General features: G+C 47.5%; 1 protein-coding gene across 6 annotated transcripts in view; it reads left to right on the forward strand.

Moving 5' to 3' along the window:
• Positions 1-17,789, forward strand: part of TRIO (trio Rho guanine nucleotide exchange factor) — a 357,996-nt gene that overhangs the window by 194,593 nt on the left and 145,614 nt on the right. For all 6 annotated transcript variants that reach the window (XR_009257727.1, XM_058715900.1, XM_058715891.1 and 3 more), the window contains exon 11: positions 5,411-5,602. Coding sequence is in view for 5 of the 6 variants with exons in the window: in XM_058715900.1 (XP_058571883.1) it covers positions 5,411-5,602 (192 nt within the window). In the remaining variant the exon portion in view is untranslated. The remainder of the gene's footprint in view (positions 1-5,410; positions 5,603-17,789) is intronic.

Consider the following 17,789-nt stretch of genomic DNA (forward strand, 5'->3'; position numbering starts at 1 on the left):
AAAAAAAACAACTCATGTACCTTTGGACCCATGCAGTTCAAACATGCGTTGTTCAAGGGTCAACTACATAAACATATATTTTTTTGGGGGGGGTTATTAATATCTACATGATATTTTGTTGTACTAAAAAACCACAGTTTATTTAATTTCCTGTTGATGAATTTTTTTCTTTGTTTTCTATTTATTTTTTAAGTTTATATCCAAGTTAGTTAGCATATAGTGCAACAATGATTTCAGGAGTAGATTCCTTAATGCCCCTTACCCATTTAGCCCATCCCCCCACACACACACAACCCCTCCAACAACCCTCTGTTCTCTATATTTAGAGTCTTTTATGTTTTGTCCCCCTCCCTGTTTTTACATTATTTTTGCTTCCCTTCCCTTGTGTTCATCTGTTTTGTATCTTAAATTCCTCACATGAGTGAAGTCATAGGATGTCTTTGACTAATTTTGCTTAGCATAATACCCTCCAGTTCCACCCATGTAGTTGCAAATGGCAAGATTTCATTCTTTTTGATTGCCGAGTAATACTCCATTGTATATGTATGTATGTGTATATATATATATATATATATATATATATATATATATATATACCACATCTTCTTTATCCATTCATCTCTCAATGGACATTTGGGCTCTTTCCATATTTTGGCTATTGTTGATAGTGCTGCTATAAACATGGGAGTGCATGTGCCCATTTGAAACAGCACACCTGTATCCTTTGGATAAATACCTAGCAGTGCAATTGCTGGGACATAGGGTAGTTCTATTTTTAGTTTTTTGAGGACCCTCCATCCTGTTTTCCAGAGTGGCTGCACCAGCTTGCATTGCCACCAACAACGCAAAAGATATCCTCTTTCTCCGCATCCTCGCCAACATCTGTTGATGCCTGAGTTGTTAATGTTAGCCATTCTGACAGGTGTGAGGTGATACCTCATTGTGGTTTTGATTTGTATTTCCCTGATGATGAGTGATGTTGAGCATTTTTTCACGTGTCGGTTGGCCGTCTGGATGTCTTCTTCGGAGAAGTGTCCATATCATGTGTTTTGCCCATTTCTTCACTGGATTATTTGATTTTTGGGTGTTGAGTTTGGTAAATTCTCTATAGATTTTGGATACTAAGCCTTTATCTGATATGTCGTTTGCAAATATCTTCTCCCATCCTGTTGATTGCCTTTTAGTTTTGCTGATTGTTTCCTTTGCTGTGCAGAAAGAAGCTTTTTATTTTGATGAGGTCCCAATAGTTCATTTTTGCTTTTGTTTCCCTTGCCTCCGGAGATGTGTTGAGCAAGAAGTTGCTGTGGCTGAGGTCAAAGAGGTTTTTGCTTGCTGTCTTCTCTAGGATTTCGATGACTTCCTGTCTTACATTTAGGTCTTTCATCCATTTTGAGTTTATTTTTGTGTATGATGTAAGAAAAGTAGTCCAGGTTCAATTTTCTGCATGTGGCTGTCCAGTTTTCCCAGCACCACTTGCTGAAGAGATTGTCTTTATTCCATTGGATATTCTTTCCTGTTTTGTCAAAGATTAGTCGGCCATACGTTTGTGGGTCCATTTCTGGGTTCTCTACTCTGTTCCATTGATCTGAGTGTCTGTTCTTGTGCCAGTACCATACTGTCTTGATGATTACAGCTTTATAGTATAGCTTGAAGTCTGGGATTGTGATGCCTCCAGCTTTGGTTTTCTTTTTCAACATTACTTTGGCTATTCAGGATCTTTTGTGGTTCCACACAAATTTAGAATTATTTGTTCTAGCTTTGTGAAGAATGCTGGTGTTATTTTGATGGGGATTGCTAACCACGTGTATTTTTTAAATATACTTTATTTTTTAGACCAGTTTTAGGTCTACCGAAAAGTTGTGAAAATGATGGGGAGAGTTCCCATACCCTGTCCCCAGCTTCCCTTATGCTTACTCTTTATTACTATGGCAGGTTTGTTACAGTTGTCGGATACTGAGCTGCTGCTGTGAACTGAAGCCCTTCCTTTGTTCAGATTCCCTGAGTTTCCCCCTGTTTCTAGCGCCGCCTCCAGGATGCCGCATTGCATGTGGCTGTCCTGTCTGCTTAGGCTCCTCTTGTCTCCAAGAGTTTCTGCCCTTACTTTTTATTGTTGTTAATAGCATCCTCATCAGGACATTATGCCCCCTCATCCATCCGTAAAGCAGTAATGTCTGCAGCCTGTGGCTCAGGGGCACCGAGTCTGTGACGTGACTGGTGTTGGAGCTCTGGCCTCTGCCGTGAGCCCTTCCATCCCGGCACCCGGAGGCCCCGAGCAGCGAGATGTCTGCGTGTGGAGGGCTTCTTGTCACGGTCCTCCCTGGCAGGCTGCTGGACTGGGCCTCAGCCATGCGGAGGTCCAGAGTCACGCTTCTGCTTTCCAAAGCTCTTTTGAAGTGGGCTGTGTCACTGTTTCTCTGTGCAGGGATTGTTATAACCGAGCTTCCAAATATGTTTTGTTGAATGTACAGACAGCCCTTTCATGCGCTGGTAAGTTCTGCATTCAGACAGGGAACTGACTGTGCTTTCGAATTACTTCAGATAATTGTTTCCAAAAAATATGCAAAATGTATGTATGTGCATTTTCCAATTCTGGTCATAATTAGTATATTTTAAGGGATCCTTTGACATCTCTTTGCTCATTTCTAAAGAGAACTCTGAAAGATCCTGTGTTGATAGTGAAGAATACCAAAAAGAGAAGTCCCCCGAAGATGGTGGTTCCGGTTGACGTTGATGGGCAGAGGCAGTGGTGAACCTTGCCTCGCAGCAGCACGCACACCGTGCTGCCTGAAGCCCTGCTGGGGGGCTCCCGCGAGCCGAACAGTCCGTGGGGGGTCGTGGGCACAGTCCGCACCCTCAGACCGGGCCGACTCCTGCTCCCACGCCCGCCAACCTTGTCCTCTGGGCCTCGTGACTGCCCCGCGGGCCTCATTTCCTTACCTGCGGCAGGGGCTGTGGTCGGGCTCACACCCGAGGTGCAGCAAGGGCTCAGGACGGTGGCTCGTGTGGAGCTGGGAGAGCTGGGTGTTCAGCCTGTGCTGATGACAACAGAACAGACTGCTTTCAGTTAGCTTTTATTGTCAAGGTTAAATTCCCCGTAGATGCTGCTTGTGGCCTGCGTGGGGTGGGGCGTTGCCCCCCCACCCTGATGCCAGGGGAACCCCTCCCTCTGTTTCTGTGCGTCAGCGTCCTCCTTACTGAGACCATCTCATACTTACCATGCTGTATTTATAGCTGCCTTCGATGTTTTTTCAACTTGCAGGAACATTGGACAGATAGCACAGAGAACGTAACTCTCCCTTGAACTGCTGACTTTAGCGTCCTTTTCCCACCAAGGAGGGACGCTGTTCTGTGCACCCACTTATCACTGTCAGAATCAGGAGGCTGGCACTGCGACGTGCCTACCTCCTAACCCTCAGCCCCGGGCATGTCCTTACGGCTGAAGGACCCGGTGCACAGTCACCAGTGGCATCGAGTGGTCACATTTCCAAGGTCCTTGCATTGGTAGCACCTCCTTGGTCGTGCCTAAACTTTTCTGACCTTTGGAGTATTTCAGGCCCATTATTTTGGAGAATGATCCTCCCTTTGGGTTTGTCTGATGCTTCCTCGCGATTAGACTCCAGTTATATGTCTTCGGCTGGGCGTGTCCTAGACATGCTGCCGTGTCCTTGTGCTGTCCCATTGGGCGACACCCGGTTTTCATTTGTCCCGCTACCTGTGGTCCTCGCGTTGACTTCTGGGTTGAAGTGGTGTCTGCCAGACTTCTCCACTGTGGGATGAGTCTCTCCCCCTCGGTAATTAACAAGCACTTAGTGGGGAGCTCCTTTGAAATTCTATAAATATCCTGTTCCTCGTCTAGTTTTATTTATTTACTTATGTCCGTATGGACTCGTGCTTTCCTTTGCATTGGTGGCTTATACTCTGTTAGTCTCACTGTTTACTCTCAGATTGTCCCTGATTTGGCCAGTGGGAGCCCCCTCAAGCTAACCTCTGTGGCCTGACCTACCCACATTGTTCTCAAGCATCTCCTTCCTTCTGGATACAATAAGATATTTCAGGCTCATCTTGTGCTTTGTCCCATCCCAGCCTCGAGTCAGCCATATCTCCAAGAGCCCTGGTTCCTTGTAGAGGAGAATGGCCATTCCAGGTAGAAATCTGGGTACTAGGAATGCTTAACTGCTGTTGGGCCGTGGCTGCTCCTGGGCCTTCTCATTGGAGGAGGGAAAGAGGAGTGTGCGTGTGTACAAACGCAAACATTCCCACATGTGTCTGTAGAACCATGTATCGCACGCATCCATCTAATTCCAGCCTGGTACTATAGGGCTAGCTCAGCTTTTCTCCTTTTCCACATCTGTCACTTCCTTTTCTGAACTAAGGACACTGCCCCTCCTTATCCTTAATGTGTTGTTTCAGTAGATGGATGTCCCCCCAGTGGGAGGCTGCCCATGCAGGGGTGTCCTCATCCTTCCCAGGCGCAGGCTTTCTGCAGGGACACTGCCCCACACTCTGTCCACTGATGAGACGCTGCCCCTGCTCAGCTGCAGGACTGACATGTTCGAGAAGGACAGAGGACTCTGCCTGTTTCTAAAAGGGACCTCAGCCTGCTCTACGGGCCTTCCCTCTGTTCTTGCACGTTGCTGAAGCCCTCCCACTCTTGGCTGCCCCCAGCCCCTGCCGGCCTGCCCTCTCTCCAGCATTTCCATGAGCAGGGGCGCCTCTCTGGTACACCTCTTTATTTGGGGGACCCATTTGCAGCTTTTCATTTATCATGGATCAAAATGGAGTAATTTTCAGGGTATTTTAGGTACCTATTTACACATAGCTTTAAGCTCTCTAAAACTTTAGCTAGTTTGTATAAGCCATTATGGTTATTTCCTTTTTTCTTAAAAAAGTATGTGTTCTTAAGTAGAAGAGAGAGAAGCACAGAATTACCGGTAAGTAGAAACATGTTAAAGAAGACAGCAACTTGTACTTGGAACCCAGTCTTTCCACTTGCACTTGGGGAATTATAAAACCGTATGTCATACTGAAAGACAAAACTGGAACTCTGCACTCCGTCATAAGACTGGAAGGGAAAGTGAAGTGGGCATTTGTGCTGTGTGCTATCTTCTGGATGTGCTGCAGCACAAAGCCGAAAGCCCTCTGTGAGTCATGGGACAGCCACAGCCGCCTGTAGATACCCTGTCTCCACTTCAGACGGAAGGCTCAGAGTTTAACAATCTAGAACAGTAATGGAAAAGGCTGCTGATAGAGGTACACTGAACTCCTTAACTCCTCTCTTCCCTTCATATTTTTTCTGTTTAATTTGCAGCAGTGATCTGGAGTGTTCCAAAGTGACTCAGTTGCCATGGGTGATGGCCAGCTGGGTTTTTTCTAATTCACCTTCTATTCCTCTGGATTTTCTCTTGTGCAGAACACATATACCAACGCGGATAAATTACTGGAAGCAGCAGAACAGCTGGCTCAGACCGGGGAATGTGACCCAGAAGAGATTTATCAGGCTGCCCATCAGCTTGAAGACCGGATACAAGATTTTGTTCGGCGTGTCGAGCAGCGGAAGATCCTGCTGGACATGTCGGTCTCGTTTCACAGCCATGTCAAGGAGGTAAGGCATCGGGATGCACGACGGAGCCTGGCTCTGAAAGGCCCTTTGAACCCCTTGGGAAGAGTGTGGACTGGTTGTGATGTGAGAAAGTGGACCGGAGGTGGTGAGCCATGAGACGAAGGCTTTCGACCTGAGCGGGTCGGCATGCACGGGGGACTGTGCTCTAGGCTGCTGGCTCCTTGCTTGTCTTCGCCAGCGTGGAAGCCTGCGTGTCTGTCGGGAGCGGACCCGTGAGGCCTGGGCTGGCCAGGGAGGGGTGTGGAGCAGGAGGTGAGCAGGGAAGCCTGGAGCTGGTAGAGGGGCCTTTAACTTGGAGAGAGGACAGAGCGTGTCCATCTTAGCTGTGACTGTGGTCACAGCTTGGTTTCCTTTCCGTGGGTAAGGCTGTCATGTGGCCAGTGTCACGGTTGACATGATTTTATCGGACTGTGTGACCACTCTCAGATCCTGATAAAAGTGAATTCTACATAATATTGAACTTAAATGTGCCAAACCCAACATGGCCATCGGGATACTAGTGCTGACTTCATAGGTATGCTCTTGTCATTGTAAAAGATCATGTTATTTGGTACATGAAAATAGGTGGGTACTAACTATACCTTGTGTACGTGTATGTTATTCTTAGCAGAAATCCTACAAAATTACAATTAAGCTCGTGTAGCTTTTTAGGAGAAAAAAGACGTAATCTAAAGTTTTCGGTAGGACTACAGATTGACTAAAGATGTCAACTTTCACTGCATCTTCTTGCGAAGGGAAAAAAAACCTCTCTACTTCACAGCTCTTTGTAAATTGGAGATGAGGAGCCCTTCCAGGTGATCTGAGATTGAGCACATGAAAGCTTATAGACACAGGCTGGGAAGAAGGATCTGGAAAGTGTAGGGCCGCCCAAGGACCGCGGGAGGGGCGTCAGAGACCAGGAAGCGGGAACTGTGCTCAAAGGGAAGGAACCTCACCGCCAGTTCTGGATCTTGGGCAGTTAGTTGTCGCCCAGGCCGTTCATCACTTAAAGGCTTGGCTCCCAGAAACCCATACTTCCCTCTTACTCTGAAACTCTGTGAGCCTGTGTGGCAGCCTGGAGACAGACCCTGAGGCCTCGGCCCACCCAGGCCGGTGATGGGCTCTGCTGTCCTCTGCTGCGCAGGCAGCCCTTTCTGCAGCAGCCGGCGCTGTGTGGGCCTGGGGAGGCTCTCAGAGCAGAACACCACTGCCGCCAGCTTCTCTGCCTGCCCTTAATAATGCCATAACTAAAAAAGACTTTACGGTATTTACGAAGAAACTGCTTTTTTTTTTTTTTTTTTTTTTTCAACGTTTTTTATTTATTTTTGGGACAGAGAGAGACAGAGCATGAACGGGGGAGGGGCAGAGACAGAGGGAGACACAGAATCGGAAACAGGCTCCAGGCTCCGAGCCATCAGCCCAGAGCCTGACGCGGGGCTCGAACTCACGGACCGCGAGATCGTGACCTGGCTGAAGTCGGACGCTTAACCGACTGCGCCACCCAGGTGCCCCGAAACTGCTTTTTTTTTTAAACGCTTGTTTATTTTTGTGAGAGAGAGACAGACAGAGAGAGACCGAGAGCGAGCCGGGAGGGGCAGAGAAAGGGAGACAGGGAATCCCAAGCAGGCTCTTCACTTACAGTGAAGCCCGACTCAGGGCTTGAACTCACCAGTTGTGAGATCGGGACCTGAACCGAAACCAAGAGTCGGACATTTATCTGACTGAGCCAGCCAGGTGCCCCAAAAGAAGGTTTTTGGTTTTTTTCCGAGCACACATGGTAATTCTGAGGAGACTTACCAATGGTACGATTGTCCGCAGCGGTTTCTGGTCACGGGTGCAGCCAGCTGTGAGTTCTTCCCTCAGCTCCGGTCAGGCCGTAGCCACCAGTGGGTGTCCCTGCCTCTGGCCGCTCTCGCTCCAGCCTCCTGCAACACTGCCACAGAAATAGAGATTTGATCGGGTCATAGCCTTGCTTTTGAACCGTCAGTGATTCCTTATGTACGTGGGGCACTGGCCTGAAACCTCTCTGCATCCTAACGGTCCGGTCTCCACTTTGCCTGCAGCCCGTCACACTCAGCAGTGTCCCCAAACCTGTGACGCTCGGGCGCCCCTGAAACTTGGGTATACGGCTTCCCTTCACTGCTCCAGGCAGGGTCAGCTGTTTCCCCTGCGCCTTCTGGAACTTTCTTTATGCCCACCTGTTGCAGTACAGTTGTGTGTTTCTCTCTCTTTCCCTTCAATGTTGATGTCAGCAACTCTTTACCTCATGCATTTGGACACCCAGGCCGAGAGGGAGAAGGTGATGTGTGTGAAAAAGCAGACTGTGCCTTCGCTCTTCCAGGTGCGGCAGACAGACAGACAGACAGACAGCAGCAAGTAGCTCTGAGCAGCCTCCTCGTAGGGAAGCACAGTGGCTGGGGGGTGAAGCTCGTCACTTGAGCTGCAGGGGGCACCGTGGCCTCAGGTAGCCTGTGCCTCTGGAGAGAGAGGAAGGTCTGCCACTGCGTGTCCCTAATCTGCTGTTTGTCTCTGTGACGTGCCAAGGAATATTCTCAAGCAGGATTTGTAAAGATTTAGCTTGACTTTAGGACGGAGAGGACTTCGTGAAGCAGTATATATGATTTACATCACCTTTTCAGCTTGGTTACAGTTTTCAGAAAGCAGACACTAAAGGAAACTAGAAGGAAAGCGTTTTGCAAGAGCTGTTCCCCAGAGACTGGGTCTCAGTTCACTGGCTTTAATAACATCAGTAGCATTTTTAAGAAAAAGAATCTTATAATAAAAACATTCCAGTTAGCAAACAGTAGAATCTGTCTTGTTACCAGGCTTGGGAATTTATTTAAAAGTGAAAACACATTTTGTTTTCATTGACTTACACCGTAGGAACTTCTAGAATTGATGAAGTTGGTAGACCAAGGAGACCTCAAATCTGTTTTAAAGGTTAAGTGGTTCCCTTTAAAACTGGAGAATTTTCAGTGCGTTCATTCCTGTTATATGGAAAACTATCACAGTGGCAGAGAAACTAGCGTGTGTACCCTGACTGGGTTCTTCTTAAATGTGTGCCCTAAAGTGACCTGAGGCTGAGGAAGGGTGCCCCAGCTGACCAGTTGGGGGAGTGCCTAGCGGTCCCAGGCAGCCGGGAGTTAGATGCTGTGAAGCTGGCCACACACAGGCATGGAGCGCTGCTCGATTCTTCCCTGCGATGTGCTTGGCCTTCGTCTTTAGCCCCGGCCATTTTTATAGTAGGTTCATTTGTTACTGACCAGCTCCAGAATTTTCCTCAGTCTCCTTTCTCTGTGCTGCATCTAGGCCTTAACATCTACAGGGGTACTTGGTAGGTTTTCTTGGGAAGGAATGATTTCTTCTGTCACTGTGTTGTGAAACTGGGTATTTAATGAAAATTCAGATTCGTTTAATGAAAATTCAGATTCGTTTAGAACAAATTTAATTAGTTTAAAATGAGATTAAAAGTGACAGAAGGGCCAAGTAAAGAAGTCATGCTAATTAAATACGTGTTTGCATAAAGTTACTAAACAGTTTAACATATCAGAGGAATGAAAGGTTGCTAAAAGATTTATGCTGTCTAATTTTTCTCAAGCAGATCATACAATTAAAATTTTTCTTTTAGGGTTTATTTCTTTTTGAGAGAGAGACAGCGTGTGAACAGGGGAGGGGCAGAGAGAGAGAGAAACACGGAATCCTAAGCAGGCTCCAGGTTCTGAGCTGTCAGCACAGAGCCCAACGCGTGGCTCGAAACCATGAACTGTGAGATCATGACCTGAGCTGAAGTCGGACACCCAACCAACTGAGCCACCCAGGTGCCCCTGCAATTTAAAATTACATAGAGGAAGATAGAAAAGGCGGGTTGTCTTTTTTATTTAGGCAAATACATGAAGCTTTTTGGAAGCTAGCTTTCAAAGGCTCTCCTGGTGTGCAGGTGGACTTCTCACTCCAGACGCGTGGTGGTGGTGATCTCTCGCTTTACGTGGAGCACAGCTGTTGGCCTGTCTCTTTTGTGGCACGTTTCTGGCTCACTGATGAGCACGTAATTGAAGGTGGCATCATTAACCACTAAGCTTGAAGGTGCTGGATCAAGGTGATGTCTCTCAGTGCTGGCTCGGGAATTCTTCTTAAGAACCCCACCTGGGAGAGACTCAGGGGTTGTGCGTTGTGGCCGACCGAGCACTTAGGTTCTGAGCGAGACCTCGGGACGCCTTGCCCTCTTAATCCCAGAGGATGCAATACAGAATACCCATTCCTGGGAAGAGAGAAGAGGAAATATCTTCTACCTTGAGGTCAGATGCAGAAAGTGGTTGATGGAGTTTCACCCCAGATCTGGAAGCATTCTGGGACCCTTCCTGCATTTTTTTTCCTCCTCTGAAAGCAAGTCAGGAGATGTTTTACCCCTCCTTTCAGAAGGCGTGACGACTGATACTCCCTGGTTTCTTGTTTAAAATGTTTTTAAAGTAGTATTTAAAGAGAATGCCGACGAGCCTAACGTGAAGTTTCCTCCTCCTGCCTTTGCCTTCGCCTTCTACCTCTCAGTCTCTCTGCTCTCCTTTGGCACGTCGTTCACACCGCTTCTGACTATAACTCTCCCGGTATTGCCTGTCTTCCTGTCCTCCTGAATGCTTTTTCCCACTGTTGATTCATTTGTTCACTCATCCCCGAGGGCCTCCCGGGCCAGCTGTCATGTGCCAGGACAAAGATGAAGGACCAGCAGAGAGACCTATGTCTGCTTTTGTGTGTATTGTGTGTGTGTCGGTCATTTGTTGGTTTTTCACGGTGGATGCGAAGTTCCTTGAAGACCAAAACGATGTATCCCTTACCTTTATATCTCACTAGTGAGCCTGCCTTCCAGACCTAGCATATCCTCTGTCAGCTTGTGGAAAAAATAATGTCTATTTCTAGCACACCATTCTGAGATTTAATGATAGAGGGACATATTTCCATTTCCAAATATAGCACAAGCATAGTTATTTTCATCCATTTGTCCTTCATTCTCGAAATTAGGTCCTGAGTTAATTGACAATTACCTTTGATATTTGTGGGTTATTTGAGGCAACCAGGTGGTGGTACTGAGTTCTTGGCTGGAGTTTATTTCTGGATTTGATTCAGTGGCCTTGAGTTGGTTTTGTTCACTTGATTTCTGAAAGCCATGGTTTCTCAGCCATGGTTTCCCAGGGAAGACCATTCCCATTTGAATGGGGCTGTGATTCTTGCTGGGTTTAAGTAAAGAAGCCTTTTGGGTTCTGTTTCTGCAGACTTACATGCTGAACTGGGGCAAGTTTTTGTTTGGGATAATGCCTGGGAAAAGAGGATCTACTCAGAAGTCAAAAATAAAGGCCTCCTGACCACCTGGTGATTTTTTTTTTTTTTTTTTGTCCCAGCATACCCGTCTGGCTCCATTTTTATGCCTGTGGGTAAGCTGGCTTCTTTCTTTATGCTCTAGCTAGTGCTCCCTCGCCCTGGGGAGCAGGGACAGAGCCCTTGGGGACTCTGCACTCTGGTCACCCTGGTTGGGGAGGGTTTCCAGGAAGCGGGTGCTGCATAGCTCCTTGGGGTATGGAGTTCTCAGGCCGCCTCTCCTCCAGCCCTCACCTAGTTTGCTCCAGGAGTATTGTTGAAAACGAACCCAGTGCTTTCTCGGTCAGCCCTGCCTAGAGGGCCCAGATTTCCTTTCTCTCCTTTCCCTGGCGGAGCTGGAGAATGAATTGGGCATCTGGTGGTTAACCTGATTCAGGTAAATTGATTGACGGTGTGTGCTGCTCCCTGGGTAGACCAGCTGCCCTCTGCTGAATTCTTGTCATCGGTGGTTTGTAGTGCAGAGCCCGTTCCTTAGGCCTGACTTTCCAGAGAGGGCCTGTTTCTGTTCCACGTGGGGACCTGTCAGCTCTCTGAGCGAGCCTGGCCTCTTGAGCTCCAGCATCCTCCAGATCTCTCACACCTCCCGTGCTAAGTTCTCTAGTTTGAGCCCAAGCTTCCAAGCCTTTCGTTTTGGCCTTCACAGCCATGTTTTTGCTGATGACTCCTGCATCTGTGTTCTCTAAAATGATATATTCGCTTGTTTCCATTACTATTTCCACCCCACATATATGCCTCCAAAGATCTATGTGATCCCTCTAAACATACTCCCAGCTTTCTTTTTTAACTTTCAATGTGAAATAATTACAGGTTCACAGGAAGTTGGGCAAAAAAGAAATGGACAAGGAGGTCCGTACCCCCTTCTCCCAGCCTCCCCCAGTGTCACGTCCTGGGTAGCCCCCGTGCACTATGCAAGCAGGAAAGCGACTCTGCTATGCTCCACAAGCCTCTTCCGGTGTGGCACGTGTGCATGTGCTCGTGGGTGGTTGCTCTGTGCTGTTGTATCCTGTGCAGATTCACGTAACCACTTTGAACTTACAGAATCATCCCATCACCCAGGTGATACACCTCCTGTTCATACCCAACCCCAACTGCGTCTCTAACCCCTGGCAGCCACTCATCTGTTATTCTCCGTGTATATAATTTGTGATTCAAAATGTTGTGTAAGGGGATCATAAGCTGTGTAACTTTCTTACTTGGCGTCATTCCCTTGAGATCCATCAGTAGTTCTTTCCTCTTCCTTCCTGAGTAGTGTTTCCTGGTACGGATATGCCCTAGTTTGTTAGCCACCTACCCATTAAAGGACAGTGGGTTCTCTTCAGGTTTTGGCAATTTCAGAAGGAGACACTGGACTGTCATGCGCAGGTTTTCACATGGACTGAAGCTTTTATTCCTGTGGGCCAAATGGCCGAGAGTGCGATTGCTGGGTGCTCTGGTAAGCTCCTGTCGTTCTAAAACAGACCACCGAACTGTTTTCCAGAACGGCGGTTTCATTTGCACTCCCCTCAGCAATGGTGAGTGATCTTTGCGACTTCTCAAAAGGCCAGGATGGCTTCGATACATTTGTCAGAGGGGAGGGTTAAGACCTTAGGATGTTTAGTTGATCACCTCTCAGTAATTTATGTTCGGTATTCGGTACCTTAGCTGACCTCTCTCCTTGTACTCTTGAATATTTTTAACTAATCTGATGCAGATACAAATGGGCAATTAAACGGCCTCAAGCCAAAGAAAGCAAGAGGAAGCAAAGAGCCTAGAACAGTCCTTGCATGACTGGACGTTCGATTTGGTCTGGGGCATTTAGTTGCTACCAACAGGTTTAGCACTTTGTCTTCTTATACTCTGTAGTGTCTGGCGTTTAAAAAAGTAGATGGTCTTGCCATAGGTGTGTGTGTGTGTGTGTGTGTGTGTGTGTGTGTCTGTGAATCTAGTCATTGATGCTTTCTTTCTGTAAAAATATAACCTTTATTAAATTAATTAACAAAGCATATCAAAGTGGAACCTGTCCCTTTAACTGCCTGAGTGACGTGGGCCAGACTTGAATGCCTCTGCTTCCCCTACTACAGGATGGGAACACGAGGGTCTCTCAGGCGTGTGGACAGCTGAGTGAAACTCTGTCAACACTTACCATAGTGCCCGTCTTGGAGCAGCTGCCAGTAAATGTTCCTTTTTCCCTCCTCTCCCCATCTCCCCACCTGTAACTGATTGGACACACACAGGATGGGGCAGATGGAAATGTGAGATGCAAAGGTATAAATACCTAGCTATAATCTGATCTCTTCCTCCCTCATCTTTGCTCAACAAAAACTGTTTAATCTACTTCTGGTGCCCTTGCTCTGGCCTTTTTGTTTAAGATCAAAGGTTGAAGCCTTTCTGGGATATAAGCTGTGTCTCTAGCCCCAGTCTGTCAGGACAGGGTCAGCTCTTGTAAAGAATCTTTACTCATGGGTCCATTCATTCGTACTGGCATCTGTTACTTTGCACAAATCACTAAATTCTTGTGTTACCAGCCAAAGCTGCAAAATAAAGGATTTTTTTCCCACCAAATAAGTATGCATAAAATACTAGTGTTAGCCCAGGGGGAGAGAGGGATGTTCTTCTCTAAAAGAGGCCCTTTTATCAGAAGAGTTTTATGTAAAACATTGTTTTTTTTTTCTATAGGATAGTTAAAAAGTGGTTTAAATTCATGAATTTTCTGTTTCTTCATACAGGTCCAATATTTTCAGGTAGAGAAAATTTTCATGTCAGCATGGAAATGAGATGTTAGTGTAGAAAATTACTGAGTGGCCACTCAGTAAATGATTATTAGATGAATTAATAACATACTACATTATCTTTATTTGTAACTCAGTATTAGAACAGCTGGGATTGAAAATTTGTAACTGTGCACAGACTCCAAATTTTATAATTTCTTGTTGAAGGGTCAGCCCTCAATGGAGAGTTGCAAATGTCTGCTTTAATTCACTGTTTGTAGATTGGCCTCAATTAATATAATAGAGAGGAGAGGCCCTTCAGCTGAATGTCAAGCCAGTCCAATATTATAGGTCTTAAAATGACCAGCTTAAAATGGATGTATATGTGATCTGGTTTACTTGCTGGACTTTTTAATAGAGCATTTTTAACGTTCTTGATTTTTTTATTTTGGCACTCAGCTTCATGAACTAAATGTGATAGGTCTTTGGTTAATTGAGAGAAGTACATCATCCATATGCATTTCTGGTATGTATTGTTTGTTACTGGTTATTGTTTTTATTGAGTAAGTGGTGGGAAGCTTGATCGGCAGCAACGTGTGAGGGTTTTGTCAGGAAAGCTGGAAAGCTCTAGATAAGAAAAGGCTTCTTTGGTTTTGTTGTTTGTTTTCCTTTCTTTGAAGCCCAAAATTGAGAGCCCTGAGATCAAGGAAGGGTTGGGCTTTGTGCCTGCACCAGCGAAGCCCATGGATATGAGCAGAAAATAGGTTTCATCAACTTTCACTTTGCTTTTTTGTTCTCCTCAAGGAGACTGCTCTTTGGACTGCCTTAGAAGAAGCAAAAGATCAAAATGAGTGAAGATTTTATAAGAAAGGATTTATTTCTTCCAAGGGAGTTCAAGTCTCTATTCCAAGACAGTTAGACCCTTGGGTAGTGAGAGAACCTGATGGTTGGGTCTGTTGATCTTTAAGGAGGGGTGAGAAAGGGGGGACATGCCAGGGGGCTGGCAATGCAGAAAGCAGAGTTTACACAGCACACAGGTGAGGTCGGTCAGTCCTAGGCAGAGTTCTAGAAAAGGCAGTTGATAAACTGCCAGTAGAGAAAGAAGTGAATGAATGGGTTATAGCATGTTAACTGTATTTCACTCTGTACTCGGTTTCTGGTTTGATGAAGGGCATGCAGTGGAATTACTGAGCATTAAACCAGGCATTTAACATCTAATTTGTAGACGAAACAGGAAAGTATGGGCAATCTGTTAGTACAGTCACTGGAATCAGACTGCTGAATGGCTGGGAAAAAGCGTCAACTGAGGGAGTCACTTATCACAAGACCAGCACTGTCCTTATCCTCCCAGGCTGCTCTGATAGTGAGGTATTACTCATCGTACCCAGTTTGTGAGTAAGGAAGTAATTTGCAGTCCAGACCCACGGTTGGATCAGACTTGCTGATGGCGGTGGCCAAGGGAGGTGGTAGACCCGTCACCTCAGTGGCACCTGAGGCTGGCAGATGGGTGGGTCTCATCCCTGGCATCACCTTCTGTAGGGGAGCCTTCCGTGCCGTTGTCATGTCTTTGAACTGACCCTACTAATGTATTCAGAACTTTTATATCCCAATGTGACATCTGGAAGGAATGCTCTTCGGAATTCAGACACCCTGAAAACCCTCCTTTGTTGTGTTGGGAGCTGTTTATGTTGAAAATGGGAAAATTGCCACCAAACAGGGACAGACTTGGTGCTGCAGCAGAAATCGCCTTGGCTACCTGGGAAGCCTTGCAAGTGAGACCATCGTTGCAGGGCCTGTTAGTAGATGACCTCGGTGAGGCTGCAGGACGGTGTCTCCCTTGAGCGTCTCTGTCCCCATGCAGAAAATCTGTGAGTGGAAGTATTGGCATGGAAAGCACGCTTATTATCAAAGTCTAGGTCAGGGTCTGTCACATACAGAGGATCCCAAAACATGTCAGCAGGAGTAGGTCAAAATCCAACATGGACATTTCATTCATGGGTTTTAATAGGAGTCTTTTGAATCAGAAACACTCAGGTTATGAAGTAAGGGTCACATGTGTGGCCACAGCACATGTGAAAACAACAACCTTACACATGTTCATGAACATGCACAAGTGCCATGCCCCGAAGTAACGCCTGTGGCTGTCATGAGCAAAAGCACGGGAGAAAAATCACAACTGGGGGTCAGTCATCTTGCTGTGCACTGCTGTTTGGATCGCACGTGATGTTTCCTTTGCTCCCCAGCCCCCACTTTGCAAGGGGAGTGTCCAGAGGGGAGTGAGCTGGTGTGGAAGGAGTTCCTGTTCCTGCCCTGCGGGTAGAGTCCAGGCAATGAAGTGTTACCCTTGGGACAAGGGACGGCAGACTGCACGAACGCTCGCCGTCTCCGGAGATTTGCAGAGCCAAGGACGAATTACACTGTGACTAACTGCAGGCTGTTTCAGGGAGACAGTGGCTGCTCTCAAAATGACGCAGGGGCGGGAAGGAGCTCTTCCCACTTTGAAACCTCCAGGAGAGTGCTTTATGCTTTGCCAGTGTTGGGAAAAGAGAACAAATAAATTCCTCATCTCAAAATCTCTGTTTTTCACGAAGTAGACTGTGTGTAAATATTTGGGTGGTTGAGGTTCGCGCTCTGACCTTGGTCTCTGTGTGGGCCCTCTGCCCAGGCACAGCACCTGTCCCTCACCTTGTCCTTGATTGCCCATCCGTACCTTCCACCGTCCAGTGCTGCGGTACCCACAAGGCGTCCCCTCTTCACGGGGGGCTGCCCTCACATGCTCCGGCTTGCTTCTCCTTCTTTCCCCTCTCTTACACATACGTGCGTTGGTATTATTTCTTGATACAGACTTTGATTTGTCCCTCATCCTTCCCCCAGTAATCTGATGGGCTTCCTTCATAAACCTCATCATATTAAGGCATCTTTTATCACCCACCCAAGAATAACGTGGTACTCCTCAAACCCTTACTCCTCCATAATCAGGGCAGCAGGCGTGTGCACCGTTTCAGGCTGGAGAATGCGCTGCACGTGGCTGGAACAGTTCCCCTTTGACCCCTGGTGCTTATACCTAGAACTGAATCACGATTGCTATGCACAGTGGGTGCCCCCTGAAATCCCATCTGTAAGTTGCCATTGAAACTACCTACTTCTGCTCCTGATTTGCAGCTTCTGCTGGCGGGGTGGCGGGGGGGGTGGGGGGAGGTGGGGGGTGGGGGTGGGTGCAGCTTTTGTGCTTCCCACACTTCCTTACAGCTTCCCCATCCCCTTGGTATCCAGATGGTTGTCCCCGTGGTAAACAAGAGTAGGGAAACAGATAAGAGTGGTGGTAGCTTCTGTTTATAAAGTGCTTGAAGTAACTGAGCACGTTCACATGTCTGTAGCCACTTCATTTGATTCTCAGACTGACTTTGCCAGTTAGGGAAGATCTCATTTCATAGAGAAATCCTGGAGTAGAGGGTTCCAAGGATTTTCCCAAGGCCACGCTCAGACAGAGGGCCACATCTGGTGAGTTGTGCCCCACCTCCAGATGGAGCGGGCTTGTAGGCTGTGTTCAGACTTTGCATCTGAGAGACGTTGCAGCTGAAGCAGTCCCCAAATCTCGGGCCTCCGATCCTACCACCTGCCGAATCGGCTGGAAGGTCAGCCTTTCCCGGGACACGTCACACCAACAAGTCCCTCTGGGAGTCTGCGAGGTCTCCTGTGTGATTAGCGAGGAAGGGGATTTTCCCAGCAGGGCTGCAGCTCCTCCTTTAGGCTCCGCCCAGCACAGAGCTGAAGGGGAGGGGGCCGCAGTGGGGGTGCACCTGGGTTGCACCCAGCCAGCTGCCGCTGGACCTGGGACCCGGGCTGTCACATCTTTGTCGCGGGGGTCCTGCCCCCAGAACCTCACATGTCTCCCTAGCCCAGCCTTCTCTGTGGATGGATCCTGGTCCAGGAACCAGGTCTGTACACGGCCGCAGCCAAGTTGTGGGCTGGGTTCAAGTTCCCGTCCTTGGAATGCTGGTGGCCACCACTTGGATGGCCTCTAGGGGGCGGTGTTGCCCACCTCTGGCTGTGGGCCACAGCTTTCCACGTGGGGTCCATGCCGCTGAGTGCCTGGGTAGAATGCAGCGCCTCTTGCTGTGGGCAGAGGTTGATCT

The sequence above is a fragment of the Neofelis nebulosa genome, chromosome 1 (assembly GCF_028018385.1).
Source record: "Neofelis nebulosa isolate mNeoNeb1 chromosome 1, mNeoNeb1.pri, whole genome shotgun sequence".
Lineage (NCBI taxonomy): Eukaryota > Metazoa > Chordata > Mammalia > Carnivora > Felidae > Neofelis > Neofelis nebulosa.